The following is a 25,880-nucleotide window of genomic DNA, read 5'->3' as shown; positions in this document are numbered from 1 at the left end:
GCTTATTGGGAATCATGCCAGTCCTATATGCATTCATCCAGTCTATATAGGCCTGAATGGCTCTGCATTTACTTACATTCTGAACATTTCAGTAGGCTCCTGAACATGGCCCGATAGGAGCCAGGGGCCAAAGGAAGGAAAAAAGAGAGGTGACTGAAAAACCTCATCATTATAAAGAAGTATTCAAGAGTGTAGGCCTACTAGGCTATATGAAATATGTTGTTGCATGGTGCAACCATAGAGATCCCATTAAAGTATTCTAATTCCTAATTCTAAGAGTGCAACATGGTATTTCAGATGATCGATAGCATCTCCATAATTTACCACCATGCATGCAGTTGCAATTCTGATTTAACCAGATACATTGTATCATATTTGTATTGCATTGCAACATATAGGCTACATGTATTGAAATACACACTTTTCATCTATTGCATTTTCCAGAACCTGGAGATAACAGGCCATTTATTCTATCCCCAATAAATTGCAGCTGCGCTGGATTATTTTGTCGGCTGATTATTTTTTCGCATCACCTCTTCGCCACAGCCAACAAGGGTTTGCTGCCCGACGTTTATGTTCACCTTATGCTAAGGGTGGCATAAATGACGGGTGTAATCATGGAAGATATATATTGGGACAATTTTCTCGCATCAAATGAGGCTATATGAGTTTAGAGGAGAGCCGCTACGTGTGTCTCCCTCTCTCACACCGACCCCCCTCCTCCTCCGCTGGCAATTTATAAAGAACAAAAAATTCGACTAGGGAGGGGGTTGATACGCCGAAGCTGAAATCGAGAGGCGAACCCAGGAAAGGAGTATATTGTACACGCGACTTTCCCCCCCTTCGTCCCCCAAAAGGAGGGGGAAAAGTCACAATTGTGGAATCGAAAAGGAAAATAAGGTTCAAAAGACGTGAAAACGTCTTCCGTTGTGGATATCGTATATCTTTTTAATTCGAAAAAATATGGCCGAGAACGTTCTGGACTCTGGCCCGCCTTCAGCAAAGAGGCCTAAACTATCCTCTCCGGCACTGTCTGTCTCCGCCAGCGATGGGAACGGTAAATATTGTTTTTAATTTGGTTTGTTAGGGTATTATTTTGTATGTTTATTTGGTATTATTTTTAATGATTTGTGATTTTTATTCGAAATGGAAAGGGGCCGTGCGATTGCCCCACTGTTTTTGTCGTACTAGCTCTAGCTACTTGGTAGCTAGCGAGTGTGTGTCGGACTTGACTAGCAGTAGGCTAGTAATTTCAGAAATACGATGAACGCTGGCTACTTCTGTAGCGAGTTACGAATGCGGGGCTTAGATTGATGGCTACCTCGCTGCATGGGTAGTTGGCTACATACTTAGTATATTTGTCGTTATTATTTAGGTATTAAATACTTGCAAATAAAAATGGTATGTCAACAACACGGCTAATATTATTTTAAATTAATATCCCCGAGATTGACAAGGACGCGTTCCTTTTAGGCGACACGGCTAACGTTAGCTAGCTAACTATTTTTAAGTAGCTAACGTAAGCTAAAGCTCTAACTAGTGTTTAAGCTTACGGCTTGATCGGTGTGGCAAATGATGGTTGGAAAAATGTTTTATAATAAAGTAGCTAACTAGCTAATTCAGCTAACTAAGTGGCAATCCATGAAACACAAATGGTTCAATTCGCTCACTAGTAAATTGGCTTGCCTAGCCAAGTAGCTAGCTACTTTGCTTGCTAGTTAGCTATTTGTAGGTTGCTAGCTTGCTGTTTAGTCAGCTCGCTAGCTAACTTTCAAAGCGAGTTATGACAAAGCTCTCATCGCCATTCAATGCTAACTAGCTAACGCGTTAACTCATAAACACACCAACGAACAGTTAACTTAAACACTTTCTGATGTTTAGACATTTTCCAACAGAGTATTTCATAAAGTTAGCTCATTAACGATAACTATATATAACAAACGATATAACGTTAGCTAGCAAACTATTTGGTGAAGTTTCCTTCACCTGGTTACCTGGTAAAGTTACATGTTTCCAATTTAGTAAGCTAGCTTAGTTTTATTGATGTTTGCTAGCTAACGTGAATTACATAGACATAGTTAGATAGCTACTGCAGCAGGCCCATCCATGTAACGTTAGCTAGCTCGCTAACCGAGTGATTAAGTTCAAATTGCCATTGTTAGTTTTTCTGAAGATGTGTGGGAGAGACTGCAGGACCCAGGCTAGCAACTTTATACAAAAAGCAAAAAAATTACAGGGTTAAGACAAAAAGCCATAGAACTGGGCCACATTATTTACCACTGATGTGTTAAAATGGCCTTCTGCAGATGCTCGCTAGTAGTTATGTGAAAAGGCATTTTTGAAACTGTTCGTTCATTTTGCCATTGCATATCTACGGCCTCCCATTGTCCATCTATTACGTGCTAAAGTCAGCCACTTGACACAAAATACTTTGAGGTTCCAAGGTACCCTAGTAACAGAAAATTATCCAGTGCCTGTACTGCACTTTTGAAATGTATTTTTCCCCCATAATACTCAGAGAATGCTGTGGCAGTCCAATGTATCCAGAAAAACAATCCTGTAGGCCTATATGTAATTTTTAAAATTATCTAGTTGTCATTTTGTGATGATCAGACTCATCCCTGGGTTGTGTTCAATACTCTGGCACATCTTTGCAAAACGTTACCCTTCTGTTTCGCTCCATTTCAATGTTTTTTCTCCCGTTTGTTGCCTACTGAACATGACCCTGGTGATGGACCTGTGTGTCCAGAGGGTCTCTATTAACCTGTCTCTCTCAGTGTGGCGTTAACGCAGTGTCGAGCCCCATCCATCACACTGTGTGTGTAAACCTGTCTCTGTCTGCGCCAAGCTTTAGCTCGAGGTCCAGCAGTCTGTGGTCGGCCACTGTGTGTGTTTGTGGGGGGGAGGAGAGTGTCTGTTTGGGCATCCGCCTTCATTTCAAAGCTTTGGTTTTCCTCATTATACAAATGTAGTTCTCAGGCTATGTCAATTAGCCACCTCATTTGATGCAACCATGTCTGATTTATGTTTGAATGCAGTGCGCTGGATTTGGTTTTGTTAAGAGTAATTTATTCTTATGCCAGCAATGTACCCTAGCACACCTCTCACTCCTTCTCTCCCTTTCTCTTTTTTAAAATCTTCCAATCCCCTCTTCTCTTTCTCCATACTCTCTTGTTCTCTCCCTCCCTGCACAGATTTTGGCTCGTTGTTTGACCTGGAGCATGACCTCCCTGACGAGCTCATCAACTCCTCAGAGTTGGGCCTGGTCAACGGAGGGGACCTCAGTCAACTGCACACCAGCCTGGGAGGAGGAGGAGGAGGTGGGATGGGGTTGGGCCTGGGCCCTGGAGGAGGAGGGGGTGGCCAGGACGCGGTGGCCAAGCACAAGCAGCTCTCTGAGCTCCTTCGGTCAGGTGCTCCGCACGCCTCCACCCAGCAGGGCGCACTGGGCAGCCCAGGCGGGGCCAGCATGGGCCACCTGGGGAACATGAAGGCTTCCCCTGGGCCCCAGGGCATGGGACAGCAGCAACACCTCTCTCCCCAGCAGCAGGCCAACATGATGCAGCAGCAGGCGGGGATGGTGGGCGGCATGAACAGGGGCATGATGGGGGCCCAGAAGGGCAACGGACAGCAGCAGCAATCCATGATGGGCGGGCAGGTGATGAACGGATCCCCCAGGATGGGCTTCTTGAACCAGGGGATGGGGGGGAACAGTAACCTGCTGGCTGAGAATCTGCAGCAGCAACAACAGCAGCAGGGGGCTGGTGGACAGTCTGGACTCAGAGTACAGCAACCTGGAGCAATGAACAAGGTATGTATGGACCCTTCAGACAACAGGGCAGATATGTTTTTTTAATTGACCAGTTCTTTATTTTACCAAGGAGGGGACATTAAGATTGGTGTATTTTTTTCAAGTAAGCCCCCCTGACCAAGAAAGCTATATGCAGTTATTTTTTGCCCACACAACATTACAATGCAACAGTTTATTCACGCGAAAAGAGAGCAGGCTAAAATAGCATTATTCATTACTCATATTAAGGATGTATTAATCATGGTTTAAAAAAAAAAAAAAGATCAAAAAGATATCAAAAGCTCGGGGTGGTTAAGGGCTCTGTCGGGGAGGAGGAAGACCATTGAAAAGAGCATGGCTGGGATATGGAGGGAGAAAGCTGGGGAGGAGGGATATATGCAAATTGATGAAAACATTCACTTAACCCCCAGCTCTTAGAGAGGGGGAGATGCACACACACCAGCGCCACTGCCTTCTGCATTGCTTGCTCTTTGGGGTTTTAGGCTTGGTATCTGTATAAGCACTTTGTGACAACTGCTGATGTAAAACGGACTTTATAAAATGTGATATTTTACTACAAATTGGGAGCCCTGTGGAAGCCCTTGATTAATTGAACACATCAGTGGTCGTCTTATTCCAACATGTCAACATGAAATGTGGGGCAACCGTGGCATGGCGGAGTGGTAATTGGGCTACCTGTTCTGAGACATCATTAATGAGTTAATTGAACCCACCAACGCTACCTGCCGCTAATTGATTAGAAATTAAGTATATTGTCTCTCTTTAGAAGTGGTTGATTTAATTGGTGTGTAAATGGCAGGGAGGGGAAGATGATTAGTGGTAAAAAGCAGCATGATTTAATAATCGCTCTCTGAAAGGGAGATGGTTGTTCTTTTAGCTTTGATGCTCTTCACTTTGTTAGTGAGTAATACCCCTGTGGTTGTGTTCATTTAACAGGACTACTCTGTCTGAAACGACACAATTCAATTGACTTGAACACTTACATTTTCTAACTCATTGTTTGGAACAGCATATAAAAGCTGTAGAAATAGATGTCAATTTATTTCACTGTCGTTGTCCCCCCCCTCCTCAGATGGGTATGATGGGTAACCCGGGCCCCTATGGAGGCCCCTATGGAGGGCAGCAAGCAGGCCAAGGCCTTGGGGGAGCAGGGCTGGGTCCTCCACTCCAGAACAAAGGCTCCATGCCCAACAGCCTGGCCCAGTTCAGCATGGACAAGAAGAGCCAGCCCATGCAGGGCATGGCTGCCATGGTAAGGAAGTTGGCTAGCTAGTCTCCTACCTATCATTTCTAACTTACCTGTCACGGAGCCTTCTTATGCAGGAGGTGCTACCTTTTTTGGGTACCAGTCAACTGCAATGACCAGCCCTTAACCTACGATTATGGTTGCATTAATGTCGGTTGTTGTCTTTTCTCTGTTCCTCCGCTCTATCCCCAGGCCTCCCAGCAATCTGCTGCAGGTGTGGGCGGTGGAGCCGGGGGCACTGCAGGGATGGTCCCCAACGCCCAGGGAGGCCTGGGGCCTGCCGTGTCTGCAGCCGCAGCAGCCGGGGCACCCCCTACGGCCGACCCCGAGAAGCGCAAGCTTATCCAGCAGCAGCTAGTGCTCCTGCTCCACGCACACAAGTGCCAGCGGCGGGAGCAAGCCAACGGGGAGGTGCGCCAGTGCAACCTACCACACTGCCGCACCATGAAGAACGTCCTCAACCACATGACCCACTGCCAGGCCGGCAAGTCCTGCCAAGGTGAGCTGATGAGACGCAGAGTAGACCTGCAAGATGGTTCCCTGTCACACCTATACCCGAGATGTGTATGATATTCATCAAGCGCTGTCTGAAGTACTCATCACATTAGCTTTTTCTCCCTCCCTCCCCTTTATATTTTCCTTCTCTCTCTGTCCCACCCCCCTCTCCCTCTCTCTGCCCCAGTGGCTCACTGTGCTTCATCCAGACAGATCATCTCTCACTGGAAGAACTGTACGCGGCACGACTGTCCGGTCTGCCTGCCGCTCAAGAACGCAGGGGACAAGAGGAACCAGCAGTGTGAGTGTATCTGCTGTTCTCTCTCTACCCCTCCCTCCCTCAGTCTGTTAGCTGGCTCGTGTAATAGTTGTATGCGCTTGTAGTAGTCTTATTGGGTTTAAAGAGCCGTCAGGTCTCAACTCTTTCAAGTAGTGTGTATGGATGGACATTGTTTTATGATTGCACTCTGCCATGGACTGTTGCCTTATAAATATGTTGTAAGTGACTACGTTTTAAACTTTGACAGAAGAATGCCTTGTTCCTGACCTAGGTGTTCATAGCATATGTCCTAGAGGACAGAAGTATTATCAGCCATCGATCTCTCCCGTCTCTACAGCTCTACTAGGAGGTTCTGGTGTAGGTCTGGGTAGTTCCTTGGGCTCAGTGCCCGGAAGCCAGCCCAGCACCCCAAACCTCAACCCCCCCAGCCAGATGGACCCCAGCTCCATCGAGAGGGCCTACGCAGCCCTGGGGCTCACTTACCAGGGCACCCAGATCCAAAACCAGGCCTCTCTGCCCTCACAGGGCCTGCAGAGCCAACCGGGCATGAGGCCGCTCAATCCCATGGGTAAGCTGTTTAGTTAGCTAGTCCAGTCTACTGTATGTTTTTTTTATTTAATTTTTACTGGTGTAAGTAATTGATGTACTACAGCAACAGTGTGCATGTTCCTCTTGGGGATTGAAGCTGTAACCAGTCAATATCCACAGTAGTAAGTTTATACTGCTGCTTTCCCTAACCCGAAACCTCCCCCTCTTCTCCACTTTAATGGGAATTACTCCAGCACACACACACACACACACGTTTACCTCTGCACGTTTTGTTTGTCAACATTTGTCAAGTTGACCTTTTTATCAAGTCATTTGCAAATAAAACATGCAGGGGGAAGAATTTCTGTCATTGACTTCTAAGTAGTGTTTGTTTTTTTGGATTCTCAGAGCCACAAACAAAGGTCATGTTGAATATTGACCGTGTGTATTAATGTTTCTTACTCCCTGTCAGGTGGTAACCCGATGGGGGTGAATGGAGGAGTGGGTGTTTCACCCCAGAACCAGCAGGCCAGCCTGCTACAGGACACCATGCTACACCTCAACATGAACTCCCAGGGGTGAGTAGCAGACCTGCCTTCAAATATAATTATTAGCTTTCTTTTCAATACTTCTAGCTGCGTTTTGGCGCAATGGAACCAATAGAATAGTCCCAAAAGTGCAAATCCCATCGACCACACCTGACACTCCAGGCAGGCGCTATCAAACACTCAAAGTTAAGTAATTTCTGGATAAAAACATAAAATAATTTTAGTGATGAATTTAACTTTGTGTTCTAGTCTGATGAGCGACGCGGGCGGGGCGGGTAACATGGGGTCCATGCCCACGGCGACCCCACCCTCGGCAGCGGGCATGAGGAAGAGCTGGCACGAGGACATCACCCAGGACCTGAGGAACCACTTGGTGCACAAACTGTAAGTGACTTTGAGCTGGGATGGAGGGACAATACAGCCTCTGGATGAGGCCTAAAAACACAGTCTTATACAGCTAAAGAGTTACAGCCTATAGATAATGAAGACATCCTGCTAAACTTGGCTTTTGATTTAGAAGTCTTTCTTTCTTTTGAATTTGGTTCAATTAGTTGTATACAAGCCAAAAACTAGCCTCCGTTTCAATGCAGCTATCTCATGTCATAGATGGGTATCCTGTAAGAACATGGAACATTGAATTGCTAGGAAAAATAGGAAATATGAAGAGAAGTATGTGGTAAATGTACCAGCCCAGACATTGCCGAACAGGCCACAGACAGTTTCACAGTAAACTCACATCCTCTGAGATTTCATGCAGTGCAGAACTATAGAAACACTGACTATGACAAAACACACTGACCACATTCACCACATCTAAGCACCTCCCCACTGTCATCCAGCTCAGACACGGCTAGCTAGGTGTGATTGAGTCTGCTTACGACACTCTTCCCTGCTGTATCTCCGCTAGGGTTCCTCTTTTAATCATTATCTCGATGGGACAAAATAAAAGTTAACAAAAGTTTTATTTGCTCTGAAATGTGCTTTGCGTCCTACTCTCGTTCACATTTCCTCCCAGTTTCCCTAATGTCTTGTGTGTGTGTGTAGGGTACAAGCCATCTTCCCGACCCCAGACCCTGCTGCTCTGAAGGACAGACGGATGGAGAACCTAGTGGCGTATGCTAGGAAGGTGGAGGGGGACATGTACGAGTCTGCCAACAGCAGGGTAAGCTGCTACACTGACTGAGTGAAGAGACTCTTTCACTGAGTTTCTATTGAGAGGGGGCCAACCCTAAGACAATACAACTGTCTGTGGAATACAAGTGCACTTCAGAATTTGTCTCCTTTCGTGTATTTGTCTATTCCTATTATGTTCTAACTAATTCCCCCTCTCTTTCCCTTACGCTATTCCCCTTTCTCATCATTCCCCCTCTTCGATCATCCTCTTCCTAACCTTCATTCATCTCACTCTATCCTTTCTCCTTGCTTAATCGCTCTCTCCTCCTCCCAGGCGGAGTACTACCACCTGTTGGCTGAGAAGATCTATAAGATCCAGAAGGAGTTGGAGGAGAAGAGGCGGACGCGGCTCCAGAAGCAGGGTATGTTGGTGCCCACTCAGCCTGGTCCTGGGCCTGGCATGCCCCCCTACAGGATTTAGGTCTCTGGGCCAGCTAGCATGCCCCCCTACAGGGTTTAGGTCTCTGGGCCAGCTAGCATGCCCCCCTACAGGGTTTAGGTCTCTGGGCCAGCTAGCATGCCCCCCTACAGGGTTTAGGTCTCTGGGCCAGCTACTGCCTCTCACTGAGTGGACCGGACACACATATGTAATAACACAAACAGATGCTCAGACAGGATACACATACTCTCTATAGTGCGATCGCTGCAATACATCCGCTCTCTTCCTTATCGCTCTCCATCATTTCGCCTCTCCACCCCTACAGATGGTCCCCTCCCTGACCACTCTCTGGTGCGGCCCGGTGGAGCCAACCAGATGGTTAATAGGATGCAGAACCCTGCAGGTGAGTCCATGGGGACAGGAGAGAGGGGTCGCCAAACAGAGACGTAACATTATTGGGCTGTTTTCAGTGGTGGTATACCTCATAGTTTCACTTGAGAGGTTACTACATTTGGCTCATGTTGACAATCATGTTTTTTTCTGTAACCTTATTAGTGTGCCTTGAGTCAAATCTAATTTTATTTGTCACATACACGTGTTTAGCGGGTGTAGCGAAATGCTTGTGCTTATAGCCACGAAAGTGCAGTACTATCTAACAATTTCACAACATATACCCAATACACACAAATCTAGTAAGGAATGGAATTTAAGAACATATGGCCAAGCAATGACAGAGCTGCATGGACTAAGATACAGTATAATATTATAGAATACAGTATATACAGTGAGGGGAAAAAAGTATTTGATACCCTGCTGATTTTGTACGTTTGCCCACTGACAAAGAAATGATCAGTCAATACTTTTAATGGTAGGTTTATGTGAACAGTGAGAGACAGAATAACAACAACAAAAATCCACGCATGTCAAAAATGTTATAAATTGATTTGCATTTTAATTAGGGAAATAAGTATTTGACCCCCTCTCAATCAGAAAGATATCTGGCTCCCAGGTGTCTTTTATACAGGTAACAAGCTGAGATTAGGCGCACACTCCACAGAAGCAATCAATCAATCAGATTCCAAACTCTCCACCATGGCCAAGACCAAAGAGCTCTCCAAGGATGTCAGGGACAAGATTGTAGACCTACACAAGGCTGGAATGGGCTACAAGACCATCGCCAAGCAGCTTGGTGAGAAGGTGACAACAGTTGGTGCGATTTATTCGCAAATGGAAGAAACACAAAAGCACTGTCAATCTCCCTCGGCCTGGGGCTCCATGCAAGATCTCACCTTGTGGAGTTGCAATGATCATGAGAACGGTGAGGAATCAGCCCAGAACTACACGGGAGGATCTTGTCAATGATCTCAAGGCAGCTGGGACCATAGTCACCAAGAAAACAATTGGTAACACACTACGCCGTGAAGGACTGAAATCCTGCAGCGCCCGCAAGGTCCCCCTGCTCAAGAAAGCACATATACATGCCCGTCTGAAGTTTGCCAATGAACATCTGAATGATTCAGAAGAGAACTGGGTTAGTGTTGTGGTCAGATGAGACCAAAATGGAGCTCTTTGGCATCAACTCAACTCGCCGTGTTTGGAGGAGGAGGAATGCTGCCTATGACCCCAAGAACACCATCCCCACCGTCAAACATGGAGGTGGAAACATTATGCTTTGGGGGTGTTTTTCTGCTAAGGGGACAGGACAACTTCACCGCATCAAAGGGACGATGGACGGGGCCATGTACCGTCAAATCTTGGGTGAGAACCTCCTTCCCTCCGCCAGGGCATTGAAAAATGGGTCGTGGATGGGTATTCCAGCATGACAATGACCCAAAACACACGGCCAAGGCAACAAAGGAGTGGCTCAAGAATAAGCACATTAAGGTCCTGGAGTGGCCTAGCCAGTAAATGTATGCACTCATTGCTACTGTAAGTCGCTCTGGATAAGCGCGTCTGCTAAATAACTTAAAAGTAAAGTCTCCAGACCTTAATCCCATAGAAAATCTGTGGAGGGAGCTGACGGTTCGAGTTGCCAAACGTCAGGCTCGAAACCTTAATGACTTGGAGAAGATCTGCAAAGAGGAGTGGGACAAAATCCCTCCTGAGATGTGTGCAAACCTGGTGGCCAACTACAAGAAACGTCTGACCTCTGATTGCGAACAAGGGTTTTGCCACCAAGTACTAAGTCATGTTTTGCAGAGGGGTCAAATACTTATTTCCCTCATTAAAATGCTAATAAATTTATAACATTTTTGACATGCGTATTTCTGGATTTTTTTGTTGTTATTCTGTCGCTCACTGTTCAAATAAACCTACCATTAAAATTATAGACTGATCATGTCTTTGTCAGTGGGCAAATGTACAAAATCAGCAGGGGATCAAATACTTTTTTCCCCTCACTGTACATATGAGATGAGTAGTGCAAGATATGTAAACATTATTAAAGTGACTAGTGTTCCATTTCTTAAAGTGGCCAGTGATTGCAATAGGCAGCAGCAGTCTATAATGTGCTAGTGATGGCTATTTAACAGTCTGATGGCCTTGAGATAGAAGCTGTTTTTCATTCTCTCGGTCCAAGCTTTGATGCACCTGTACTGACCTCGCCTTCTGGATGATAGCGGGGTGAACAGGCAGTGGCTCGGGTGGTTGATGTCTGCTAAATGACTAAAATGTAAATGTTGATGTCCTTGATTATCTTTTTGGCCTTCCTGTAACATCGGATGCTGTAGGTGTCTTGGAGGGCGGGTAGTTTGCCCTCGGGAATGCGTTCGGCAGACCGCACCACCCTCTGGAGAGCCCTGCGGTTGCGGGCGGTGCAGTTGCCGTACCAGGCGGTGATACTGCCCGACAGGATGCTCTCAATTGTGAGGGTTTTAGGTGCCAAGCCAAATTTCTTCAACCTCCTGAGGTTGAAGAGGCTCTGTTGCGCCTTCTTCACCACACTGTCTGCGTGGGTGGACCATTTCAGTTTGTCAGTGACGTGTACGCCAAGGAACTTGAAGCTTTCTACCTTCTCCACTGCGGTCCCGTTGATATGGATAGGGGGGTGCACCCTCTGCTGTTTCCTGTAGTCCACGATCATCTCCTTTTTGTTTTGTTGAGTGAGAGGTTGTTTTCCTGGCACCACACTCCCAGTGCCCTCACCTCCTCCCTGTAGGCTGTCTCGTCATTGTTGGTCATCAAGCCTGCTACTGTTGTCGTCTGCAAACTTGATGATTGAGTTGGAGGTGTGCTTGGCCACACAGTCATGGGTGAACAGGGAATACAGGAGGGGGCTGAGCACGCACCCTTGTGGGGCCCCAGTGTTGAGGATCAGCGAAGTGGAGATGTTGTTTCCTACCTTCACCACCTGGGGGTGGCCCGTCAGGAAGTCCAGGACCCAGTTGCACAGGGTGGGGTTCAGACCCAGGCCCTCGAGCTTAATGATGAGCTTGGAGGGTACTATGGTGTTGAATGCTGAGCTATAGTAAATGAACAGCATTCTTACATAGGTATTCCTCTTGTCCAGATGGGATAGGGCAGTGTGATGGCGATTGCATTGTCTGTAGATCTATTGGGGCAGTAAGCAAATTGAAGTGGGTCTAGGGTGACCGGTAAGGCAGCGGTGATATGATCCTTGACTAGTCTCTCAAAGCACTTCATGATGACAGAGGTGAGTGTTACGGGGTGATAGTAATTTAGTTCAGTTACCTTTGCTTTCTTGGGTACAGGAACAATGGTGGCCATCTTGAAGCATGTGGGAACAGCAGACTGGGAAAGGGAGAGATTGAATATGTCCATAAACACACCAGCTAGCTGGTCTGTGCATGCTCTGAGGACACTGCTAGGGATGCCGTCTGGGCCGGCAGCCTTGCGGGGGTTAACATGCTTAAATGTCTTACTCGCGTCAGCGACGGAGAAGGAGAGGCCGCAATCCTTGGTAGTGGGCCTCGTCGGTGGCACTCTCCTCAAAGCGGGCGAAGAAGGTGTTTAGCTTGTCTGGAAGCGAGACGTCGGCGACATGGCTGGTTTTCCTTTTGTAGTCTGTGATTGTCTGTAGACCCTGCCACATACAGTGGGGAGAACAATTATTTGATACACTGCCGATTTTGCAGGTTTTCCTACTTACAAAGCATGTAGAGGTCTGTAATTTTTATCATAGGTACACTTCAACTGTGAGAGACGGAATCTAAAACAAAAATCCAGAAAATCACATTGTATGATTTTTAAGTAATTAATTTGCATTTTATTGCATGACATAAGTATTTGATACATCAGAAAAGCAGAACTTAATATTTGGTACAGAAACCTTTGTTTGCAATTACAGAGATCATACGTTTCCTGTAGGTCTTGACCAGGTTTGCACACACTGCAGCAGGGATTTTGGCCCACTCCTCCATACAGACCAATACGGACTTTCAGCTCCCTCCAAAGATTTTCTATTGGGTTCAGGTCTGGAGACTGGCTAGGCCACTCCAGGACCTTGAGATGCTTCTTACGGAGCCACTCCTTAGTTTCCCTGGCTGTGTGTTTCGGGTCGTTGTCATTTTGGAAGACCCAGCCACGACCCATCTTCAATGCTCCTACTGAGGGAAGGAGCTTGTTGGCCAAGATCTTGCAATACATGGCCCCATCCATCCTCCCCTCAATACGGTGCAGTCGTCCTGTCCCCTTTGCAGGAAAGCATCCCCAAATAATGATGTTTCCACCTCCATGCTTCACGGTTGGGATGGTGTTCTTGGGGTTGTACTCATCCTTCTTCTTCCTCCAAACACGGCGAGTGGAGTTTAGACCAAAAAGCTCTATTTTTGTCTCTTCAGACCACATGACCTTCTCCCATTCCTCCTCTGGATCATCCAGATGGTCATTGGCAAACTTCAGACGGGCCTGGACATGCGCTGGCTTGAGCAGGGGGAGACTGTGGTCCCAGCTCTCTTCAGGTCATTGACCAGGTCCTGCCGTGTAGTTCTGGGCTGATCCCTCACCTTCCTCATCATTGATGCCCCACGAGGTGAGATCTTGCATGGAGCCCCAGACCGAGGGTGATTGACCGTCAGCTTGAACTTCTTCCATTTTCTAATAATTGCGCCAACAGTTGTTACCTTCTCACCAAGCTGCTTGCCTATTGTCCTGTAGCCCATCCCAGCCTTGTACAGGTCTACAATTTTATCCCTGATGTCCTTACACAGCTCTCTGGTCTTGGCCATTGTGGAGAGGTTGGAGTCTGTTTGAGTGTGTGGACAGGTGTCTTTTATACAGGTAATGAGTTCAAACAGGTGCAGTTAATACAGGTAATGAATGGAGAACAGGAGGGCTTCTTAAAGAAAAACTATCACGTCTGTGAGAGCCGGAACTGTTACTGGTTGGTAGGTGATCAAATACTTATGTCATGCAATAAAATGCAAATTAATTACTTTAAAATCATACAATGTGATTTTCTGGATTTTTGTTTTAGATTCCGTCTCTCACAGTTGAAGTGTACCTATGATAAAAATTACAGACCTCTACATGCTTTGTAAGTAGGAAAACCTGCAAAATCGGCAGTGTATCAAATACTTGTTCTCCCCACTGTATGTCTAGTGTCTGAGCCGTTGAATTGCGACTCCACTTTGTCTCTATACTGATGTTTTGCCAGTTTAATTGCCTTGCGGAGTGAGTAGCTACACTGTTTGTATTCTGCCATATTCCCAGTCACCTTTCCATGGTTAAATGCGGTGGTTCGTGCTTTCAGTTTTGCGCAAATGCTGCCATCTATCCACGGTTTCTGGTTAGGGTAGGTTGTAATAGTCACAGTGGGCACAACATCACCTATACGCTTCCTGATAAACTCAGTCTCCGTTTCAGTGTATTCGTCTAAATTATTTTCGCAAGCTACCCGGAACAAATCCCAGTCCGCGTGATCAAAACAATCTTGAAGTGTGGATTCCGATTGGTCAGACCAGCATTGAGTAGTCCTTAGCACGGGTACTTCCTGTTTGAGTTTCTGCCTATAGGAAGGGAGGAGCAAAATGGAGTCGTGGTCAGATTTGCCGAAAGGAGGGAGGGGGAGGGCCTTATAGCCATCCTGGAAGTTCGAATAGCAATGGTCGAGGATTTTAGCAGCGCGAGTACAACAGTCGATATGTTGATAGAACTTCGGCAGTCTAGTCCTCAAATTTGCTTTGTTAAAATCCCCGGCTACAATAAATGCAGCCTCAGGATATGTAGTTTGCTTAAAGTCCAGTGAAGTTCTTTGAGGACCGTCGTGGTATCGGCTTGAGGGGGGATATACACAGCCGTGATTATAACCAAAGAAAATTATCTTGGGAGATAATACGGTCGGCATTTGATTGTGAGGTATTCTAGGTCGGGTGAACAGAAGGACTTAAGTTCCTGTATGTTACTACAATTACACCATGAGTCGTTAATCATGAAACACACACCTCCGCCCTTCTGCTTCCCGGAGAGATATTTATTCCTGTCTGCGCGATGAACTGAGAACCCATCTGGCTGGACCGATTTCGACAGAATATCCCCAGAGAGCCATGTTTCCGTGAAACAAAGTATGTTACAGGTCTTGATGTCTCTCTGGAAAGAAATCCTTGCCCGGAGCTCGTTGAGTTTGTTAGACTGAACATTAGCGAGTAGTTTACTTGGAAGCGGTGGGTGGTGTGCGCGCCTCCTATGTCGAACCAGCAGGCCGCTCCGAGTGCCTTTCCTCCGCCGCCGATGTTTTGGGTCAGCCGCTGGAATCAGTTCAATTGCCCTGGGAAGAGCAAACAAAGGAGTCATCCTGGTTACTACGCCCGACGTTACGCAGCGTGTTTAGATTACCACGCCCGACGTTACGCAGCGTGTTTAGATTACCACGCCCGACGTTACGCAGCGTGTTTAGATTACCACGCCCGACGACGTTACGCAGCGTGTTTAGATTACCACGCCCGACGTTACGCAGCGTGTTTAGATTACCACGCCCGACGACGTTACGCAGCGTGTTTAGATTACCACGCCCGACGACGTTACGCAGCATGTTTAGATTACCACGCCCGACGACGTTACGCAGCGTGTTTTAGATTACCACGCCCGACGACGTTACGCAGCGTGTTTAGATTACCACACCCGACGACGTTACGCAGCGTGTTTAGATTACCACACCCGACGACGTTACGCAGCGTGTTTAGATTACCACGCCTGACGACGTTACGCAGCGTGTTTAGATTACCACGCCCGACGACGTTACGCAGCGTGTTTTAGATTACCACGCCCGACGACGTTACGCAGCGTGTTTAGATTACCACGCCCGACGTTACGCAGCGTGTTTAGATTACCACGCCCGACGTTACGCAGCGTGTTTAGATTACCACGCCCGACGACGTTACGCAGCGTGTTTAGATTACCACGCCCGACGACGTTACGCAGCGTGTTTAGATTACCACGCCCGACGTTACGCAGCGTGTTTAGATTACCACGCCCGACGACGTTACGCAGCGTGTTTAGATTACCACGCCAGACGTTACGCGGCGTGTTTAGATTACCACGCCAGACGTTACGCAGCGTGTTTAGATGCACAAGCGCCCAACTGCATTGTTCTCTTTGATCATCCTCATGCTTGTGTTTTCTTCAGGTATGAACCAGTTCAACCAGATGGGGATGCAGTCTACGGGTCAGAGGTCGACCCCTCCTCTCCCCCTTACACCCATCAACCAGGTCAGTGCTCTTTTATGTGCACTTAATGGGCGCTGTTTTGGAAAGAAAGCGTTATACCCAAATACAAACGTTTTTGTGTTCAATAGATCTTATAGATGTATTTTGATGCAAGAGGAACCGTATCATGTCATAGCACTAACGTATACATTGATGCAACACACGGAGTAGTCCCTAGTATCAAAAGTGTCTGAAAGGACTAATATGAGCGCTGTTCTAAACCAATGTCTGTTGTGTCCCCTGTAGATGGGCATGGGGAACCCCAGGATGGGCCAGCCCAACGTGGGCCAGCTCCAGAACCAGTACCTACCCCAGGGACAGTTCCCAGGCTCCGGCCCAGGACCAGGTCTCGGCACGGGGCAGCCCGGCATGGTACAGCCTGCTATGAACCAGCAAGGCAACCAGGGAGGCATGGCACAGATGAGAGAGGTGGGCAAAAGTGGAAGTATATGGTCTGTCGCTGCCCTCAAAGTCCTATGTAGATGCATGAAACGGAAGGACAGATTGGGTACCCTTTATGAGGGATTCTATGCTGTTGGTTTTAATTGTGAACCTCATCACCAAACCAACTAAACACAGTCACTAATGCATTTCCACACATCTGTACATGCACAATGAATCCCTCCTTCCTACCCTAGTGTTTCCTCATGTAGGTTCACTGGAGGGATGCCCCCGTCATACATAATGTATGTTAATGTCTGAATAATGTATGAACTATTAATGCTAAATGCCTTATCTCTCCCTCCCAATCTCTCTCTCCTTACAGACTCAGATACCCATTCCTTCCCCTCTCCCCGTCAACAGCCCTCTAGCCGGGCCCGGCTCAGTCGGAGGGGGTAGCGGTGTCCCCTCGGTAGGGCCCATGGGTCCTCAGAGTGTGGGTGGAGGCCCCTTGTCCAACCTGCCCCTGTCCAACAACCCCCAGCAGCCCAACTCCATCCCCCACCTCTCGGCCATGCGCCAGAGCTCTCCCTCCCCCGCCCGTAGCCTCACCCCCACACCCCACCAAACGCCACCCAGGCTAGTTGGCTCACAGACCCCCCAGCCCCACACCCCCAACCCGTCCCAGCTGGCCCCCCCAGGCCCTCAGCAGCAGCTAGGGCCCGGCAGCCAGGGGCCAGGCTCCAACAAGCCCATGCAGCAGGGGGTGGGAGCGGGGTCCACCACCCCATCTCACCCTGGTCATCCCTCAACAACCCCCAACCCCCATGGAGGCCAGCTCCCTCGCACGCCTCGCACTCCGGTGAGATTTATTAGATAATTTAGAAACGTACAGCTATATCTCCAACACATGGTATGAATAGTACATTGAGTCAGTACAAGTTTTACAAAAGTGATCACAACGTTGACATACAGCTGCAAAATGGAGTAGTTAACAGTCAATGTAATAATCAATTGTTTAGGAATTTCCTCTGACCTCTCACTCACCTGAATGCACTCAATTGCCTGTCAATTTCCAAACCTTCACTGTAACTCCCATGGGGGTTGTTGCATTCTCTTGTAGTATCTATCCTTTTCTAACAGTGTTCTGTCTCTCTGTCTCTCTCTGTGTCTGTCTCTCTCCCCCCAGATGTCCCAGAAGGGTGGCTTCCAGTCCCAGGACGGTCAGGCTCTGACCCCAGCGTCGGTCAGCAGTGTGGACACGGCCTCCCAGCAGGCCTCCCAGTCAGACACCTCTGCTTCCGTGGACCCCAAGACGGAGGTCAAGCAGCAGCAGGATGAGGACGACGATGGGGAGGAAGGCTGCTCCAAGGGGGGGAAGTTATCCAACATCAAGCTGGAGAACAAACCCATCAAAATGGAGGGGGTGAAGAAAGAGGAATGTGGAGGCGACGGGGGCAAAGGTGTTCCCATGGAAACGTCATCATTGGCAGGGGTTAAAAGTGAAGACAGGGTGAAGACTGAAGACCGGAAGCCGGAGGTGAAGAAGGAGCCGAAAGAGGAAGAGAAGGGATCAGAGTCCCCTGGTACACCGTCTGGTGCCCAGAACAAGAAGAAGAGTAAGGACTGCTTTATTCTGTTAATGATTATGTGATCGCATTTGTACTGTGTACAAGTTATGTTTCTATACTCTCTGTGGTTATGTTCCTGCTTCTGCAAATGTATGCAGTTATAATCCGTGTCTGAATCCAACTCGAACCCTAACCTATCTCTCTACCCCTCTCCCTCCTCCTCCTCTCCTTCCACCTCTCTCAGTCTTTAAGCCAGAGGAGCTGCGCCAGGCCCTCATACCCACCCTGGAATCTCTGTACAGACAGGACCCAGAGTCTCTGCCCTTCAGACAGCCTGTGGACCCTCATCTACTGGGCATACCTGTACGTACTGCGTATTCACACTGTTTCAGTTTAATGTTCTATCACAAAAATGTGCTTTTTACATGTGAAGCTAGCCAAATAAATGTCCCACCTGTGGAATAATAAAGGAACCTTAACTTGACCCTATCTCTCTTTCTCCCTCCCCAGGACTACTTTGACATAGTGAAGACCCCCATGGACCTGTCCACTATAAAGCGGAAGCTGGATACGGGTCAGTACCAGGAACCCTGGCAGTACGTGGATGACATCTGGGTCATGTTGAACAACGCCTGGCTTTACAACCGCAAGACGTCCCGCGTCTACAAGTACTGCTCCAAGCTGGCCGAGGTGTTCGAGGCCGAGATAGATCCCGTCATGAAGGGCCTGGGTTACTGCTGCGGCAAGAAGGTGAAATGGGAGTGTGATGCGGGGTTGTGTGGTTGGTTATTAGGGTGTGTGGGTGTCTGTCTGGTGTGTGTGACGTGTAGTGTCAGGCTAGATGTAGTTATTGCATCTCTATTGCATTGCTAGTTTCACATCCAGTTCTGTGCATGGAGACGAGGCTTGGTATAACACCACCATATTAAGTTTCAACACTTTTAATATTGACCATAACCTCGCAGCTATTTCTGACTTTGCTCATGAATGGGCTAAGCTAAGTGGTCAACAGGGATGACTAGAGCGTCTCCTTTTATGAAAACGAGGCAAAGCGGTCGGGCTGAGCCCTTCAGATGGCCCATAAGGCCGGACAGCTGTTGTCATTTACTGTGACGGTGAGCCTGAAGGGCCATGTGAGCCAGGGCTGGCACATTCCTCTGGCCTAACCAAATGACCTCCATGATAACGCCAAAATATTTTCTGTTGCTTTGGGCAGAAGCTCTAGATGTAGCAATAGTCTGTCCTCTTGGGTCTAATGGTGCTCATGATCATGGATTGGGCAGTTTCCCTGGTCGCATGGTCTTGTAAAACTCCTGGCAATACTTAACATAAAGATTTTAATTAGCCAACTTTTTTTCATTCTCCTTCCTCCAGTCTTTGTTTGTTAGTACTTCTATTTTATACTTAAAAAAAAATGTGTAGCACTTTGTTGAAAAGCGCTATACAAAAATTATTATATTACTGCTAGTGTTGAAGGACCAAACTGTTTTGAAAGTTAATTAGGCGATTTTAAAGTAGTATTCCTTTATCATCTAACTTTCTCCTTCCTTCTCCTCCGTCAGTTGGAGTTCTCTCCCCAGACGTTGTGCTGCTATGGAAAGCAGCTGTGTACTATACCCCGGGACGCTGCCTACTTCAGCTACCAGAACAGGTATGGAGAGAGCTGAGGGACACACACGGTGATCAATATCAAAATGATTGTATGTTGAATTTTGTGTTTCTATGGGAATAAATGGTTTGCCACTTCATTTTCATATCTGTTCAGTGTCTGTATTGTCCCATATTTCCTCCACCTCCAGTTGATTCTGTCGCTGCTGTGCTGGTGTTGCTCATCTTGTCCAAATGCTAATCTGCGCTTTGCCTCGGCTTTCTGCTCTGTTGTCTTGTCCTCTGTCCTCCCCCTCTCCTCACCATCCAACCCTTTCGGTCCTCTCCCTCTGTTGTCAATGCCTGTGACATCTGCATTGGCTTGCTTTTGTCTGGTCCAATCATGCGCCTCCAAACCCTACCCCTCCCTCCCCCTTCAATCCTGAATCATGATTGGCTGTTCTGACGACGACCCCTGCCCTGCCCGCTCTGCGCTCCTCCTGCGTGCTTGCTCCCGCCCTGTCCTGCCATGCCTTGCCCTGATTGGTGGCTGCCTCCCTGTGCCTTCTCTGTGATTGGCTGTGCTGTTGGGGAACGGTGTAGTTCACCAAAATTTGGGCTTCTTGCTGACAGGTACCACTTCTGTGAGAAGTGCTTCAACGAAATCCAGGGGGACAACGTGTCCCTAGGAGACGACCCCTCCCAGCCTCCGACGTGAGTATAACGTTACCCTCTAGCCTTCCCTCAACTTGTCTTTAGTTTTAACTTACATTTTATATTTAGGCTTCTATTATTTGACTCCTCATATGCCAAGCTTCTCCCTCATATCTGCTTAAAGTACCTCCATTTGCTGTTATTGGTAATATTTTGTGAATGTCTCCTTTCCATTTCTATGTTTTCTGTGGTATTCTGTCTCCTGCAGTAGTTGATTGTTTTTATTGTACATCTGTACTGCCGCTGTTATTGTGTCTCACCTCTCACACTGTGGTTTTCCTCAATAGGCCTAGATCTGTTCTGTTCTGCAGCATCTCTTTAGTAAATCAAGATTGGCAACATTGCATATTTAAAATATCGGGCCAGGATATCTGGCGGATTTCATGAGTCTTAAACTTTTAATATATGAAATGTTGGACAAGGGCCCAGCCAGAGAATCCAATGATCCCACCTTGTGGTGATTTAGAGTTTGATGCTGTATTTATTTAATGGTTGGTAAAACAAAAATGTGAAATGTCGGGGGGGGCGAAACCCTGTAACTGTTAGACCAGTGGTTTTCATCCGGTGTGCCTTGAGGAGCGCTCCGGTGTGTCGTGAAACTTTTCCTAATCTTGATTTTAATTTTATTATACACTCACTTATAAACGTGACCTGTGGAATGCACTTTGAATTGGGAATTGAACCAGTGCCGCTCAGATAAATACATGGTTACATCTGTATCGTCGTTTCAAGTCCGGTGTTCTCAGGCTGTTGTTACAAAATGGATGATATTGCAGTATGGATCAGATGAGATGGAGGTCATTACCACTAAATAAATGTAATGGACTTTTTTTAGGTGTGCTGCAGATAATCTATTTTAATTTTTTTTGTATCCCATCAAGGTGTGCCATGGTTCAAAGATGTTTGGGAACCACCTAGACTGTGGTTCATCCATCGTACCCTTTCCATTTGTATTTTTGTTAATGAGGCTTTTGACTGGGTGTGTCATGGGGTGGCCTGGTTGACTGGGGGGGGGCCTGGTTGTTGACTGGGGGGCCTGGTTGTTGACTGGGGCGGCCTGGTTGTTGACTGGGGGGGCCTGGTTGTTGACTGGGGCGGCCTGGTTGTTGACTGGGGGCGGCCTGGTTGTTGACTGGGGGCGGCCTGGTTGTTGACTTGGGGGGGCGGCCTGGTTGTTGACTGGGGGGGGGGCCTGGGCGGCCTGGTCGTTGACTGGGGGAGGCGGGGGTGGTGGCCTGGGTGCGGTTGTTGACTGGGGGGGGTGGCCTGGTTGCGGTTGTTGACTGGGTGGTGGCATTTCTTCTTTCTCATTTCAGTTCCATCGGTAAAGATCAGTTTGAGAAGAAGAAGAATGATACACTGGACCCTGAATTGTAAGTCCACCATTAGAAGTATATATCTTGTTGAATAATTGCATTCATATTTACATTTTAGTAATTTAGCAGACGCTCTTATTTTTTTATTTTAGTCATTTAGCAGACGCTCTTATCCAGAGTGACTTACAGGAGCAATTAGGGTTAAGTGCCTTGCTCAAGGGCACATCGACAGATTTTTCACCTAGTCGGCTCTGGGATTAGAACCAGCGACCTTTCGGTTACTGGCACTACGCTCTTAACCACTAAGCTACCTGCCGCTTATCCAGAGCGACTTACAGTTAGTGCATACATTTTCATACTGGCCCCCTGTGGGAAACGAACCCACAACCCTGGCGTTGCAAGCACCATGCTCTACCAACTGAGCTACAGGGGACTATTGAGCGCAATGTAGTTGTGCAGTTGTAAGCAGTCGCAGTGATTCGATTTCGCTCCTCTCTGCAGGCTTGTGGAATGTCTGGACTGTGGACGTAAGATGCACCAGATCTGTGTCCTGCACAACGACACCATCTGGCCGTTAGGGTAAGTCTGTCTGCCTGCCCTGTAACCAGAAAAGATTAGGCAGTTTGAGTCTTAGTAGACTCTGGTTTCTCTAATGAACTTTCTCCCACCAGTTTTAATTGTGATGGCTGCTTAAAGAAGTTGAATAAGACTCGTAGAGAGAACAAGTATGCCGCCAAAAGTAAGTACCAATGTCTTCTTTCTTTTTTTTATCACTAAATATTATTTACCGGTCTCCATTTTGATGTAGTTCTTCCCTCTTTACCTAGCTTACTTGTAACTAAACTAAGCTCATCTCACTCCCTCTCTCCAGGGTTGCCCCACACTAAACTGGGCTGTTATTTGGAGACGAGGGTGAATGACTTCCTGAAGCGTCAGAGCCACCCTGAGTCGGGTGACGTCACCATCCGAGTCGTCCACGTCTCTGACAAGGTGGTGGAGGTCAAACCAGGCATGAAGTCCAGGTAAGGGACAGGCACTGCGGGGGGGGGTAGTAAGCATGTTACCCTGAAGAAATAGATCAGGAGCAAGGGATACAGGTAGTGGTGGAACGAGTGGGGTTAATGTAGTAATTTGCTGAATCCCATATCAACCCCTAGGCACTGAGAGGATTGGATTACTTCTTTCTCTCAGAATTTGAGTTTTTTTTCTTTTCAGAATTGTTAGATGGAGAAGCTGTAACTCTCTGAATGGTGAAGATATAAAGATATTGGTATGCCGGGTTGGGGAGTAACTGATTACATGTAATCTGATTACAAAACTAATCAGTTACATTACCAGCGACAGTATTGTAATGAGATACTTTTGAAAAACTAGATTACTTCTTGGATTACTTTTACATTTTAAGTTTGTTCCACATGACCGAGTCTGATCACAAGTCAGACCAATATGATGATTCACAAATGATGGATCCTTTTAGTATTCTTCTTCTAATGCCTCTTAAGGGGACAGTAGTCTAAAACTAACTGAAAGTAATCAGATAACGTTACTGATGACCAGTAACTAGTAACTAACGGATTACATTTAGAAAGTAACGTACCTAACCCTGTTGGTATGCATCCATTGTAGCATCAATCTCACTCTTGTCGTGTCTCCCAGGTTTGTGGACACTGGGGAGATGTGTGAGTCATTCCCATACAGAACGAAAGCCCTGTTTGCCTTTGAAGACATCGATGGAGCTGACGTCTGCTTCTTCGGCATGCATGTACAGGAGTACGGCTCCGACTGCCCTCCTCCCAATCAGAGGTAATGGTTCTTTTTAAGGGTCAATGTTATCTCGACTCAGTTGGGAGCAGTTTTATGTACATGGATCAAAGGACTGGACCTCATCCTTGCTCTCTCTGTCTCTCTCTCTGCCTACTTGTCTACCCCAGACGAGTGTACATCTCGTACCTGGACAGTGTTCACTTCTTCCAGCCTCGTTCTCTGAGGACGGGCGTCTACCATGAGATTCTCATTGGCTACCTGGAGTATGTCAAGAAGCTGGGGTACACGACGGGTCACATCTGGGCATGCCCACCTAGTGAAGGGGATGACTACATCTTCCACTGTCACCCTATGGACCAGAAGATCCCCAAGCCTAAGAGGCTACAGGAGTGGTATAGGAAGATGCTGGACAAGGCTGTGGTGGAGCGCATCGTGCACGACTTCAAGGTAAGAGGCTTGAGGGGTCCTTGCGGGGACAAAGTTCAAATTTTAATTAAATTGTCTTGCTCTCATCCGCAAGTGGAAGGGTTGAGTACACAAGGACAGAGTCATGGATTGGCTTCTGAGATGGAGAACCATGTTATCACTGTTCATGTTGTTGTGACCACTTGAAGTGGTGTTACTCATTTGTTACATAAAGCAGAAGGAGTGGATCTGTGTTTAATCTCTTTCCCTCCCTCTCGCAGGACATCTTCAAGCAGGCCACGGAGGACCGTCTGACCAGTGCCAAGGAGCTGCCGTACTTTGAGGGGGACTTCTGGCCCAATGTGCTAGAGGAGAGCATCAAGGAGCTGGAGCAGGAGGAGGAGGAGAGGAAGAGAGAGGAAAACAGCACTTCCAACGAGAGCATAGATGTAAGTGAGATGGGTAGTTACTACAAGGTACATTGCAGTGTGTTCTTATGGATCTTTGTTGTGATGTCTTTCAATGTGATAATTTTATTCAATTGTTTTATTTAAATACATGCTTGTATGAACTGCATTTCTACATTCGAACTAAAAATTGTTACCATTGTTAATAATTCACCTTCACCACACATCCAGGCCACGAAGGGCGACAGCAAAAACGCCAAAAAGAAGAACAACAAGAAGACTTCTAAGAATAAGAGCAGTATGAGCCGAGCCAATAAGAAGAAGCCAGGCTTGCCCAACGTGTCCAATGACCTCTCTCAGAAACTCTATGCCAGCATGGAGAAGCATAAAGAGGTAGGAGGGAGAGACCGTTGAATGTTTTTAATGTATTTCTGAACATAAGTTACAAACATTAGGTAGTAAATCGGGCTCCCTTGGAGTAAATTGGTGAGAAACAGATTTTAGGACCGTCTGAACGAGTCACTTTAGCAAACACAAAAATAAATCAAATTGTATTTGTCACCATGAAATGCTTACTTACAAGCCCTTAACCAACAATGCAGATCAAGAAATGGAGTTAAGAAAATATTGATTAAATAAACTAAATTGAAAAGTAACACAATGAAATAACGAGGCTATATACAGGGGGTACCAGTACCGAGTCGATGTGCGGGGGTACAGGTTAGTCAAGGTAATTTGTACATGTAGGTAGGGGTAAAGTACTTTCCACTAAGACAGTATCTTTTCACTCTTCTCTGTTAACCCTCCCTTCTCTCCTCGCCAGGTATTCTTTGTGATCCGTCTGATAGCGGCGCCCATGTCCAACACGCTGGGTCCCATCACGGACCCCGACGGCCTGATGGCCTGCGACCTGATGGACGGGCGCGACGCCTTCCTCACCCTGGCCCGGGACAAACACCTGGAGTTCAGCTCGCTGCGCAGGTCCAAGTGGAGCTCCATGTGCATGCTGGTGGAGCTGCACAACCAGAGCCAGGACCGCTTCGTCTACACCTGCAACGAGTGCAAGGGCCATGTGGAGACACGCTACCACTGCACTGTCTGCGAGGTGAGGGTTAGGGAGGGGAAGGGTAAAGCTGGGACGATAAACTGAAAATTACAGACATTGCCTTCCTCTTACCAAAGCAATTTTGCTTATGTAAAAAAAAATTGTTCTAAAACAATTTTGGGGTCATTATTCTGATCCCTGCAATGAAAGTATATGTCCTGTCCCTGTTTCACTGCCTGTCCCCATGTGTACACGAATTGTGTCCATTGTGCAACATTTCCAAATTGCAATTGTGGGGAAAAACACTGTTTTTTAAAGCGACTACCATTGTCAAAGAGAGGAGAGTGTAAGCTTTCTGAGTATAACATGTATTTCTCATCTCTGAATATTGAGCAAATGGCACCAGCACTTTACAAACGATTGTGAAGCCTAATATGGTTGAGATTATGCGCCCGCGGAGAGTAGCACGCCATTCACATTGAATACATCAAGTAGCCTAGGCCTACAGACTGAAGGTTTTTGTAGGACATTAAAGCTAGAATCCTTAGTTGCTACATACATTTTTGGA

General features: G+C 47.1%; 1 protein-coding gene across 2 annotated transcripts in view; it reads left to right on the top strand.

Moving 5' to 3' along the window:
- The first annotated feature begins 679 nt into the window (after nucleotides 1-679).
- The window catches only part of LOC121576648 (histone acetyltransferase p300-like), a 30,486-nt gene continuing 5,285 nt past the window's right edge, over nucleotides 680-25,880 (top strand). The window contains exons 1-28 of one of the 2 annotated variants that reach the window (XM_041889967.2): nucleotides 680-1,057; nucleotides 3,195-3,811; nucleotides 4,884-5,063; nucleotides 5,250-5,556; nucleotides 5,740-5,853; nucleotides 6,170-6,400; nucleotides 6,833-6,938; nucleotides 7,158-7,292; nucleotides 7,953-8,070; nucleotides 8,356-8,443; nucleotides 8,786-8,863; nucleotides 16,043-16,125; nucleotides 16,369-16,551; nucleotides 16,889-17,365; nucleotides 17,693-18,122; nucleotides 18,319-18,437; nucleotides 18,585-18,824; nucleotides 19,637-19,725; nucleotides 20,295-20,375; nucleotides 21,692-21,748; nucleotides 22,193-22,270; nucleotides 22,363-22,430; nucleotides 22,563-22,713; nucleotides 23,348-23,494; nucleotides 23,623-23,902; nucleotides 24,142-24,309; nucleotides 24,499-24,660; nucleotides 25,091-25,372. In XM_041889967.2, the coding sequence (XP_041745901.2) occupies nucleotides 964-1,057; nucleotides 3,195-3,811; nucleotides 4,884-5,063; nucleotides 5,250-5,556; nucleotides 5,740-5,853; nucleotides 6,170-6,400; nucleotides 6,833-6,938; nucleotides 7,158-7,292; nucleotides 7,953-8,070; nucleotides 8,356-8,443; nucleotides 8,786-8,863; nucleotides 16,043-16,125; nucleotides 16,369-16,551; nucleotides 16,889-17,365; nucleotides 17,693-18,122; nucleotides 18,319-18,437; nucleotides 18,585-18,824; nucleotides 19,637-19,725; nucleotides 20,295-20,375; nucleotides 21,692-21,748; nucleotides 22,193-22,270; nucleotides 22,363-22,430; nucleotides 22,563-22,713; nucleotides 23,348-23,494; nucleotides 23,623-23,902; nucleotides 24,142-24,309; nucleotides 24,499-24,660; nucleotides 25,091-25,372 (5,163 nt within the window). In that variant the 5' untranslated portion in view covers nucleotides 680-963. Of the gene's footprint in view, nucleotides 1,058-3,194; nucleotides 3,812-4,883; nucleotides 5,064-5,249; nucleotides 5,557-5,739; nucleotides 5,854-6,169; nucleotides 6,401-6,832; nucleotides 6,939-7,157; nucleotides 7,293-7,952; nucleotides 8,071-8,355; nucleotides 8,444-8,785; nucleotides 8,864-16,042; nucleotides 16,126-16,368; nucleotides 16,552-16,888; nucleotides 17,366-17,692; nucleotides 18,123-18,318; nucleotides 18,438-18,584; nucleotides 18,825-19,636; nucleotides 19,726-20,264; nucleotides 20,376-21,691; nucleotides 21,749-22,192; nucleotides 22,271-22,362; nucleotides 22,431-22,562; nucleotides 22,714-23,347; nucleotides 23,495-23,622; nucleotides 23,903-24,141; nucleotides 24,310-24,498; nucleotides 24,661-25,090; nucleotides 25,373-25,880 lie in introns of both variants that reach the window. The other variant, XM_045222656.1, reaches the window with a different exon arrangement.

Source organism: Coregonus clupeaformis, chromosome 1 (genome assembly GCF_020615455.1).
Source record: "Coregonus clupeaformis isolate EN_2021a chromosome 1, ASM2061545v1, whole genome shotgun sequence".
NCBI lineage: Eukaryota > Metazoa > Chordata > Actinopteri > Salmoniformes > Salmonidae > Coregonus > Coregonus clupeaformis.
Note: the sequence above shows the minus strand (reverse complement) of the source record. Positions and strands in the feature narration are given on the sequence as shown.